Source organism: Microcaecilia unicolor, chromosome 11, assembly GCF_901765095.1.
Source record: "Microcaecilia unicolor chromosome 11, aMicUni1.1, whole genome shotgun sequence".
NCBI lineage: Eukaryota > Metazoa > Chordata > Amphibia > Gymnophiona > Siphonopidae > Microcaecilia > Microcaecilia unicolor.
The window spans coordinates 56,778,903-56,791,350 of record NC_044041.1 but is presented as its reverse complement, the minus strand read 5'-3'; the positions used below and the strand labels follow the sequence as shown (position 1 = coordinate 56,791,350).

General features: G+C 40.9%; 1 protein-coding gene across 1 annotated transcript in view; it reads right to left on the bottom strand.

Annotated features, from left to right (window-relative positions):
- Positions 1-12,048, bottom strand: part of PPIL2 (peptidylprolyl isomerase like 2) — a 125,626-nt gene extending 113,578 nt beyond the window's left edge. The window contains exons 1-2 of the mRNA XM_030218786.1: positions 11,888-12,048; positions 4,299-4,348 (exon numbers count right to left, since the gene is read on the bottom strand). Of these exons, the coding sequence (XP_030074646.1) occupies positions 4,299-4,348; positions 11,888-11,919 (82 nt within the window). The 5' untranslated portion in view covers positions 11,920-12,048. The remainder of the gene's footprint in view (positions 1-4,298; positions 4,349-11,887) is intronic.
- Positions 12,049-12,448: the final 400 nt, after the last annotated feature.

Below are 12,448 nucleotides of genomic sequence, written 5' to 3'. Positions count from 1 at the left end.
CGCTTACTCTCTCGCTGGCCAGCTCTTAGGGAATTCCATCCTCCCCTCCCTTCCTCTCTTCCTTTGTCTGTAAAACCCTTTTCTAGGGCTGAGGACTGCCAGATAAGCCTAAGAACATAAGAATAGCCAGGGTCTGACCAAAGATCCATCTAGCCTAGTATCCTTTCTCCAACCGTGGGCAAGCCAGGTCACAAATACCTGGCAGAAATCCAAATAGTGGCAACATTCCATGCTACCAATCCCAGGCCAAGCAGTAGCTGCCTCATGTCTGTCTCCATAGCAGACTATGGACTTTTCCTCCAGGAACTTGTCCAAACCTTTTTTAAACCCAGATACTCTAACCACCATTACTACATCCTCTGGCAGAGTTTTAGAGCTTAACTATTCGTTCAGTAAAAAAATATTTCCTCTTATGTTTTAAAAGTATTTCCATGTAACTGTGAGTTTTAAGCCTCTGCGGCAAGTTTCTCTTCATATTCTCTTTTAGCCTTCTTTATCAATGCTTTGCATCTGACTTGTCAATGCTTATGTTGCTTCTTATTTTCTTCATTTGGATTTTTCCACTTTTTGAAGGACATTCTTTTGGCGTAATAGCCTCTTTCACTTCACCTTTTAACCATGCTGGCTGTCATTTTCTTTTCTTCTTTGTAAATACGTAGAATGCATCTGGTCTGGGCTTCCAACGTCCATGCCTGGCTTAGAGCGGCATAATCAAAAGGGACGTCCAAGTTTTGATTCATCTGTTGCGTTAAAGGAAAGAAAATTATCAGGTAAGACATAATTTTACCTTCCTTGTCACTTGCAGCAGATGAATCCAGGAACTAGTGGGATGTACCAAAGCATTCCTTAAGTAGGGAGGGAAGCTGACGCTCCCAGCGCCAACACTCCCGCCCCAAAACTCACATCCTCCCGAGCAGACACGTCTAGCCTGTAATGCTTCGCAAAAGTATGACGAGACGCCCAAGTAGCCGCCCGACAAATCTCTTCCAGAGATAAGGCCTCCGCCTCAGAAGCCGCCTGTGCCCGAGTAGAATGCACCTTCAAGGCCACTGGAGACGCCCGCCCTTGTAGCGGATACACCGCTCCAATGGCTTCCCTAATCCAGCGAGCAATGGAAGCCTTAGAAGCCACCTCACCTCTTTTTGATCCCGACAAGAGCACAAAGAGATGATCCGAGCGTCGAAACTCATTAGAGATCTGCAAGTACCGAAACAAGGCTCTACGCAAGTCCAGGAAACGTAGCGAGGCAAACTCCCCCGGATAATCCTCTCTTCAAACAGATGGAAGATAACCCGCCTGACTGACATGGAAAGCCGAAACCACTTTAGGTAGAAACAACGGCACCGTCCGGATCGACACCCCTGCTTCAGAAAACTGCAAAAAAGGATCTCTGGAAGACAAAGCCTGAATTTCAGAAATCTTCCTAGCCGAAGCAATGGCCACCAAAAACACTGTCTTAAGTGTTAGATCCTTCTCAGACACCTTATTCAAATGGTGGGGCTTGGAGGGCTCGCAATACCACATTCAAATGCCACGCCGGGCACGGCTGCCGCAGAGGAGGCCGAAGCCGAAGAGCCCCGCATAGGAAACTGAGCACATCAGAGTGAGTTGCTAAAGAGGAACCATCCAGTTTGCCCCTAAAACAAGCTAGCGCGGCTACCTGCACTCAAAGGGAATTACATGCTAATCCCTTTTGAAGACCATCCTGAAGGAACTGCAGAATAACCGGAATGTCCACCCGAAAAGGCGATTCAGCACGCAAAGCACACCACGCCGAGAAAGCTTTCCACACTTGCGCATACGCTGCTGAAGTAGACTGCTTCTGTGCCCCCAAAAGAGTGGTAATGACTGGTCCTGAAAATCCCTCAGCTGCTGCCTCTCAATAGCCAGGCTGTAAGAGCAAAGCAGGAGAGATTTTCCATCTGAACTGGCCCTTGATTCATTGAGGACGCAGGAGCGCCTCTACGTTACGATAAGAAAAACTTTGAAATTGTTCTCACAGAGAAGAAAAACATTTTGGAAAGGATATAGGATAAAGGACGAAGGACAAAGTAATTGCGACATCTTACCCTGCTGGAAAGTTATATTGAAGATACAACGGGAGTGAGTTATTAAACATCCAGGAGGGAAGCTACTTGCTACAATATGCTAAGTGCCTTTTTGCTATTTTAAGTATTGAAGACCTATTTTAGGTTCAATTTTTTGATATATATGCATGAGGTTGAACGGAGTTGTAGATAGGATTGATCAACTCAGACACTTTTGGATAATTTTTAGATTCTTATATTAGGTTACTCACTGGTTGGTAATATGAGCATGAGTATGTGGTGTTGCTTACACAAAAAATATAAATTACGGAGAAGTTCTATGATCGAGAAGCTTGTCCACCCTTAGAGACATAAATCACTTTGGTGTAGCCTTGCTTGGGTGAGTTTATACTCTGAGAACTCTCTACCCTCTAAAAATTTATTTACAAAAAATTTGTTTATAAAGAGTGTTAGTGTCGATTTGATCTTCTATCTATATTTTAACTCCACCCTACGGTGCTCTGGTTTTTTTTGGCTATTTTATATAATAAAAAAACTAAGCAGAGTACATAAATCAAAACAGCACATATCAAACAAAGAGCGCATTAGATATATCTCATGATACTGCGGCTATAATCTGGTCCCCAGATTGTGGAGTTCCACAGGAATCTCCAATATCTCCCATTCTCCTTAACATCATGATGGAACCCCTAGGTCTCCTCTTACAGGCTAAAGGTTTGCAGTCTTTTATATAAGCCGACAACATGACTATCTTCCCTTTGACTTTAAAATTCAGGATATCCTCTCCAATATTCAATCAATCTTAGATCTCATGGAAAATTGGGCAACATCCTTCCATATAAAATTAAACAGGCAACATCCTTTGCATCTCATTATTTCTAGTCTTAACAACTTCCACAATCAGACCAGCTTTACCATCAGACAAACTATCCACTGGAACATAATTTGAAAATTCTTGGGATCATCATCAACCAATTCCTATCATGTGAAGATCAAGTTAATTCCATAGTAACCAAAACCTTTAGAACCTTATGGAAGCTGACGCTGAAAAGAATCAGATCTTCCTTCCCGTTTTCTACTTTTTGTTCCTTTGTACAAACATTAGTCATTTCACAATTGGATTACTGCAACTCAATCTATTTAGGGAAAAAAAAGAATCCTTTATCAAAAAACTTCAAAACTACCCTAAATACTTCTGCTAGACTCATGTGCAAAATTCGATATCCCCACTATTATTATCTAAATTACATTGGCTACCAATCAAAGCCAGAATCATCTTTAAAACATGTACATTCATCTACAAAATTATCTCTGGCATGAGCCCAGATTACATGATAAAGTTTCTTGATCTAGTAGATGTATTGAAGGTAGGTAAATCTATCTCATACTACATTTTCCTAGCTATAAAAACATCAGATATAAATCCATATTGAACAGAAATTTCTCACATATAGGTTCAAAATGGTGGAACTCCATCCCTAGTGAGATAAAAGGGACTACCAACTATAATATTTTACAAAACTTTCTCAAGGCATTCCTTTTTTTAACAAATGTTTGCATTGTTAGACAATGAACTAAACAGCAAGTGTCTTTATTTGTTCGCTCTTTTCAAAATCTCACTGTTTATCGTTTCTTCATATTGTATGACTTTCTAGTCTTAATTATTGTAAGCCACTTAGACCTGAATAATTAACATTCAGATTATGTGGGATATATGCACCAATAAATAAATATTCTGCTTCAATCCCTAGGATATGCCAGCAAAAACAAATGGGTCTTTAAAACATTTTCTTAAACTGCCATAAATCCTTACAAAGACAAAGATATCCAGGCAAATGGTTCTATAGACGCAGCCCCGCTATCAAAGTTGCCCTTGTGTCCACACATCTTATCCATCACAAAGGAGCCCCTCTAGACATTTCATTTCATTTAAAGTTTCTTTTCAGTTTTACTTCTTGCTCATGTGAAGAATCTTAAAATGCTTCACAGTGCCTACAGAGTGAAAACATACATTAACCCTTAGCTTTTGAATCATATAGAATATTTCTCAACTGACAGTGGAAGCCCCAGTTGATATGGGGCAAGATTTCCAGAGATAAAGAGACTGGTACTCCTGGGTAAAGGAGAGGTGGGTTCTTTTGAGACTAGGGAGGAAAAGTTACTCACCAATGCTAACTCAAGCTATGGTCCCAATACCATGTATTAAACTGCTACAGTATATGGAAAGGTCACCTTGGGGGAAATACTCACCTGCCTTCTTGCCACCATAGAAATGGGTGTATTCTGCACATGTTATGTACCTAGAGACAGAGAAAGAAGTCAGAACAGTTGTTCACAAAATTTTCTATTTAACACCTTGTCTTTTCCACCTCTTCATTCGAGTCAAACAGATGCCCCCCCCCCCCCCCAACAAAAAAAAATATTACTTCAATTTTAGAAAATGATGGAAACTTCTGTGGTTTTATGCTGGTCTTTAAAAAGGGGATTTTGGTCAGGGTGGGGGGAAATTGTGAGGATGTCGGAGGATTCTTTGCATTTCTGTTCTTTATTTGGGTGACAACTGGTTGATGTTGTACTTTTGATTCTGTTTATGTTATAATAATTTTAATAAACTTTAAAAGACACACAAAAAAAGGAAAAAATATCAAAACCTCATAGTGCTACACTTGAGCTGATGGGATAAGACCGAGACCCATCTTTGGTGTTTTGTGCTGTGTGAGGCCTAGCGTTGTCATGCTGCAACAAAATTTTCTTCTTGTGCTTCAGAACATCTCAATTGTTCTTATACTGTAACCCTGAAATGCTTTGAGTAATCCTCTGATTGTACTTTACAAATTCATCAACCTTTCTCATCTGAGGGTTTTTGACCACACAAATCAGCCCTTTGTATGGGACCGACGAATGAAATACTATACATTTCTGATAACCATATAAATTGTTGTGGCAAAGCTCTTTGTTTTGATGGTCCTACTTTTATGTAGATGAAATTATTTATATTTTAGAATGATACACTATGGAGGTTTTGTTTGTTTAAAAAATGCAATAGATATACAGGAAAGTACACTAAAAGAGAAGCAGAACAGCTTAGAAAGAAGAAAGCCAACTATCTGAGCAATCACTGTAACTTTGAAGATATCACTAATGTTTCATTAGACCCAGGTACTACATTCAATTTAATTGATCATGAACTGTGGCAACTTTGTTTTTACATGGACAGCTAGGATCCAAACAGCCACATGTTTGGTGACTCACTAGCTAAGGGATTGCAGAAATAAAATGAGAAACATACCATAATGCTTGAACAAAAGTATTTTATTTGTGCTCAACAACCCAAGTTTAAGGTTAAAGGATGGAAGTTGAAGTGTTAAATCAAAATGTATAAAGAACTTGAAAACTATTCCTGTCCAAATTCATTACCAGAATTTGCAGTTTTATCGCTACACAGTAATGTTTGGTAAAGGTATGGATTGAGAACCAAGTAGCCACCCTACATATATCTACTGTCGAGGATCTATAGAGCTGTGCTTTCATAGTTGCCACAGCTCTGAGCTTTTGAGCTGTTACTCTATCTAAATTGACTGATTTTTGATAACAGAAGTCTATGCAATCTACAATCTAAAAAGACAAAGAAGCCCTTTTACTAAGGTGTGTAAAGCTATTAACGTGCAATTTTTTCCCCTAACTGCTACCACACAAGTGTGCCAACTGTTAGCATAGTATCATGCTGGTCAGCGTGTACAAATTCTTTTTTTATTTATCTTTTTATTAGAGTTAACAGTTTGCAGAGCAAGCGTGTACAAATTCATGCATTAACCATATTGTTATAGGGGCAGGAAGAAAGTGGAGAATGGGCGGAGATTGCATAGTACTGTTAGTGAATGGTTCTTATTGCACAAAGTCACTTTCACTTAGCACTAATTGAAATAAAGTTTACAAGTGCTAATGAAAATTTCAATGTAGTAATTGCTAAGGGCATGCCCCCAATAATTAGTGCACCGACTTCACACTTGGCACACTTTAATTTTTGCTGTTAAGGCACACAGTGCAAAAACATAGCTCAGGAGTAAAGACCCCCAAAGTTCTTAACAAGATTTCTTCAATGGGTCAAAGGAAATAAAGAATTGCAAGAGCTGGTTAAGCACTGAAACTCTTTGCAAGTGCATCTCTATTGCCCTTTTACAGTCCAGCGTATACAGTTTTTCTTTGATACTCACTCCCATGTGGTGGAAGACAAAACTACTGGCACACTAATATGAAAACCTGATACAACCTTAGGGAGAAATTTTGGATGAGTCCTAAGAACTGCTTTATTACACAACATTTGAGTATAAGGTGAATAAAGCACCAACACATGAAGCTCATTATTCTTGCTGAAGTGTTTGCCACTTGAAATGGCTTCATTGTAGTGCGCTCTGAATTGAACCAACACCATTTACATAGAAACATGACAGCAGATAAGAGCCAAATGGCCCATCCATTCTGCCCATCCACAGCAACCACTACCTCCTCCTTTCCCTATGAGATCCCATGTGTCTGTCCCACACTTTCTTAAATTTAGACACAGTCCTCGTCTCCACCACCATCACTGGGAGGCAATTTCACATGTCCACCATCCTTTCTGCGAAAAAGTATTTTAGATTACTCCTGAGCCTATAACCTCTTAACTGGAGAATCCAGTGATGTGCCTGAAACCCAACTCTTCCACTTCAGCGAACTGGAGGATACAGCATTCTTTGCGCTGTGTGACAGTGCTGGGGAAACCCTTGTAATATTTGATAAAATTTATAACGTCGTAGTGGAGTCAGTAGTGTCAGTATCAGTGTTTATAGGCTTTCGCACAGCCACAGAAGAGACAACTGCTTATGCAGCTCTGAGGCATCAGAATGATTTTTATGCTTGAACACAACTTACTATGCTTAGTTTAAACATCAGAGTTAACTGCAGCAGACTGCTCAGAAAGATTTTGAGTGGTTTATTGATTTATAGGTAGATGACATCTTTGAAACATTAGGTGACTTGCTTTTCCTCAATGGGGACTGGTGCTTATCAGACACATATTCTTTCAACTTATATTCCTGGATTTTTCTTGCTCTAGGTGCCATATAGGCATATATCATACAATCTTGAACTTGATGGCTTTGGCCCATACATCTAATACATAGATAATGTGTATCCATAGAATATATCTGCCAATCGCAAAAAGGCCAAGACCAACTTCATGGACTTCATTTCAAACACATGTGTAACCAACTCCAATACACTAGTACTAGGAGACATCAACCTTCACTTGGAAGACTCGAACTGTATCAACGCACGAGAACGTAAGGAATTTCTCCGTTTATGCGATCACAAATGGCCACAAATGCAAGCAACCCATGTCAAAGGACACACACTTGATCTCATCTCACACAAACTCTCAATACACCAGAACCTAACAATAAGAAATACGAAATGGACAGAGACACCCTGGACCAACCACTACAAACTAAACATATCCCTACATTGGCGGAAGAAGAGTATACAACAAATACTAGAACACACATCCTACAGCACAAGAGGTCAAGTAGACAAGAAAACATTCTGGCAACTAATATACAATAATGAATGGGCAACACAAACAGACTCCATATACTATCTCATAGAATGGGACAAAAAATGCAAAAGCATACTAGATGAAATTGCGCCCTTATGAACAAGAACCCCACGCAAGCATAACTCGACATCATGGTTCAACGATGAACCGAAAAAGTTAAAAACACAAACCAGGAAACTCGAACGAGCATGGAATAAAACAAAAGTTGAACATACACTCAACACATGGAAACAAATACAAAGAAAATACAAATACGCAATAAGACAGACCAAAAGATTATACTATAAAACCAAAATAGGGACAGATTACAAAGGCATGAAGAAATTATACCAACTTGTGAACAAACTCCTAGACACCAACTTGGTCACTACCATGAATACAGACATCCCATCTGCAGATAAACTTGCGAACTACTTCAATGAAAAATTGTAAACCTACGCAACACACTACCCCAGAACACCACCAACATTGAAAACTTCCTTAATGTATTGGACCCAACCATTGGAGAATACCCGGCAGATCGGACCTGGTTAAACTTCGCCCTCCTTACTGTCGAAACAGTTAGCCAGGTGATTACTAGGTTTTCCAACACTCACTGTAAACTAGATACCTGTCCCAGCTACCTAATGAAATCCGCCCCTGACTGCTTCATAGCAAACCTCACATCCCACCTAAATTACATGCTTCAGCAAGGCCTCTTCCCTAAAGAAAATGGCAATATCCTACTCACCCCAATACCAAAAGACATCAAGAAAAAAAAAAAACAAAATCACTAACTACCGTCCAGTAGCATCTATCCCGCTGGTGGTCAAACTGATGGAAAGCATAGTACCCAAACAACTTACAGATTACATAAACAAATTCTCAATATTACATGAATCACAGTCAAGCTTTCGCCCCCCCCCCTCCACAGCACAGAAACAGTATTACTCACTCTTCTGGCCAAATTCAAGCAGGAAATAGCAACAGGCAAAAACATCCTTCTCCTCCAATTCGACATGTCTAGTGCATTTGACATGGTAAACCATAATATATTAATAAGATTACTAGATCGGGATTGGTGGAAACATACTTAACTGGATCAAGGGCTTCCTAACCACAAGAACATATCAAGTAAAATCGAATTCAAACATATCATCACCGTGGAAAGCAGACTGTGGAGTACAGCAAGGATCACCGCCATCACTGATCCTATTCAACTTAATGACAACCCCACTTGCCAAGTCCTTATCCAACCATGGCCTTAACCCTTTCATATATGCAGACGATGTCACAATATACATTCCTTACAAAACCAAACTGACAGAAATCACCAACGAAATCAAGCTCGGCCTGAACATCATGGATTCATGGGCAAATGTATTTCAACTAAAACTCAATAAAGAAAAAACTCATTGTCTCATCCTCTCATCTCAACTCAGCACAGACATCCCCACAAGTATCAACACACCAGATCACACCCTTCCTATCTCAGACAGCTTGAAAATCCTCGGTGTTACAATGGACCATAACTTAACACTAGAGAGCCAAGTGGCATCCACAACAAAGAAAATGTTCCACTCAATGTGGAAACTCAAACGTGTGAAGCAATTCTTCCCGAGGGAAACGTTTCGCAACCTGATACAATCAATGGTACTAAGAGCTGTATTTTCAAAGCACTTAGCCTCCCAAAGTTCCATAGAAACCTATGGAACTTAGCCTCCCAAAGTGCTTTGAAAATATGCCTCAAAGCCACTTAGATTACTGCAATGGAATTTATGTGGGATGTAAAGAACAAACCTTAAATTCACACCGCTCAAAACACGGCAGCTAGGCTTATATTTGGTAAAACGCGATTTGAAAGCACAAAACTCCTCCGCGAAAAACTACACTGGCTCCCAATCAAAGAAAGCATCACCTTCAAAATGTATTTATTTATTTGTTTCATTTGTATCCCACATTTTCCCACCTATTTGCAGGCTCAATGTGGCTTACATGGTACCGTAACGGCGTTCGCCAGTTGCACTATGAACAAATACAGGTGTTATTGTGATAAAAGAGGTTCGTGTTTGGTAGATACATTGGGGGGAAGTTAGGGAGGGGGGATGAGGGTTAAGGTGTGTCCATTACAGTCTTTAGTTTTGCAGTGTCGCAGGAACTTAGGTTTTTATGTTGGGCCAGTGGGGTATGCCTTTTTGAACAGCTTTGTTTTTAGTTCTTTCTGGAAGCTTAGGTGGTCGTACGTTGTTTTTAGTATCTTTGGGAGTGCGTTCCATATTGTGTGCTTAAGAAAATCTGCACCCTGGTTCACAAAATCATCTATGGAGAAGCCCCAAGTTACATGACAGACTTGATCGACTTACCAATTAGAAATACATTCGAATCAACACAATCTTATCTAACTCTGCACTGCCCAAGCTGCAAAGGACTTAAATACAAAACAACTTACGCATCTAGTTTTTCCTACATAAGCACACAACTTTGGAATGCATTACCAAAAGCCTTGAAAATGACGTACAACCACCTAAACTTCCGAAAATCACTAAAAACCAACCTGTTTAAAAAGGCAAACCCTACCGATCCAACTTAAATGCCTAATCTCTGCAACACAACCAAACTAAAGCACGTAATGGACATAACACAACTCTTCCGTTCTCTGATTCCCTAATGTGGCTGTGCCACATGAACTTGATCTTACCACAACATCACCCTTTAAACATAAAGGAATCCTATTCAGAAGGAATGGATCCTAAGGAGCTTAGCCGAGATTGGGTGGCAGAGCCAGCCGGTAGTGGGAGGCGAGGATAGTGCCGGGCAGACTTATACGATCTGTGCCAGAGCCAGTGGTGGGAGGCAGGGCTGGTGGTTGGGAGGCAGGGATAGTGCTGGACAGACTTCTACAGTCTGTGCCCTGAAGAGGACAGGTACAAATCAAAGTAGGGTATACACAAAAAGTAGCACATATGAGTTTGTCTTGTTGGGCAGACTGGATGGACCATGCAGGTCTTTTTCTGCCGTCATTTACTATGTTACTATGTATTTGTTCACACCGGAGCCTGCAGAGGCCTCTCCGGTACTATGTAAGCCACATTGAGCCTACAAATAGGTGGGAAAATGTGGGATACATTTAACAAATAAATAAATAAAATTACAGCATCTGAAGTTGGGTTTCATTTTGTTTATATAATTTTATTAGCAAAACTACTGAGGGTAGTTAAACTTTACTGGACACAACAGTGGACAGACTAACACTGATCCCTAACAGCTATGGTGAGTGGCTTGAGGACAATTATGTGTATTCTGAATATATTTCTAAAAAGGTTATCAGAATTCTGGCAGTGATCCAACTTTAGTGCCATCAACAGTGATATCCAGACATGTGGCTATTCAGAGAAAATCATTATTAACCTGATTAAAAGAAAGGGTCACGGAGAGTTTACTCCTTTTTAAGGAGAAGAATGCTTATAGATCCCAGGAATTTCTATGGGCAACTCTTTATTACCCCACCACCTCCTGGTTTTATTTTCAGGGATTAACGAGGGTGGGGGGAATCCAGCTTGGGAGCAGCTCTTCACATTGCATTTTGACCTATGAAGTACACTCCAAGTCCTGGGGAAACGTAGGGTTGCCAAATGGATCCAGATTCATCTGACAGGTTTGATCCAGTCCTGGGTTTATCAAACGCCATGCAGGGGACTTGTAGCACTGATTTCCCCATTACATTCCCTAAGAAATGTTCCTGGATCAACCCTATTAGGCAGATCTGGATCCAGTTGGCAAACCTAAAGAACAAATTACCTGGAACTTGTAAACTATGCGAACTTCAGCCCCAGGGGTGAATGTAGGGTTACCATATGGCTCCAGAAAAAAAAAAGAGGATAGATTAAGACAGTCTGGATTTTATTTCCATTGAAAGCAATGGAAGTAAAACCCGGACTGGCTTAATCCGTCCTCCTTTTTCTGGAGCCATATGGTTACCCTAGGAGGTGAATGACCACAGAGCTGCCAAGTGACCCAGTTCCAAGAGAAAGCCTTTTTGCCTAGGTTTTACACCTCTAGTGAACTGTGGTATTTGTAGTCCGTTTCTTCGTACTGAAATCAGACGAAAGACCCATTATGCATCGGGATAGGGATATTTGAAACCCAGGACTAGCCTACGATCTCCTTGAGTCCTTCCTAGAACAGGTAACATGGCCCCTCCGTAACGAGAGGAAACGCTGTCGAGCTACAGGACTGGAGTTTTTCTCAAGGTGTAACAGAAACTCACATCTTATCCTTTTGGTGTTGCCTCTTCCCCATTGCGGCGGACCCTTCGCAACCCCAACTGCAGCACAACCAGAACCGATATCGCCGAACCCGAAGATAAACAAGTACAGAACACACTAAGAGACAGCCTGCTTTAACCACTTCCGGGAACCCAAGTCCTCCTGTTCCTCTCCGCGTCCCGGTCCCGCCCAGCCGAAAACAGGAAGTGTGTCAGAGGGAGGCGGGAGGGAGAGCTGTCAGTCTGGCGGCACCGTGGCAGACCGATTGACTTAGCTTTATTTTACATATTATACTGTTGGCACGACTTCGAGCATGTGTACTTAAGAGGTTTTACGTGTTCCTTGTGTCTGCATTTTGCGGGAGGTGTTATATACCTGTGTGTTTCATGCACCCTCCACCCTTATAGGGTATGTGCACAATAGTTACGCCTTTGAATCGCGTGTAACGGCAAAAGGTAAACGACGGATACAGCGGGATCCTCTTAGAAAACCTATAAAAGTTTACTTTCTTCCGCCATAGGGGCTGTGACTTCTTGCTGCTGGATTGTGAAGGCGGGGAGGGT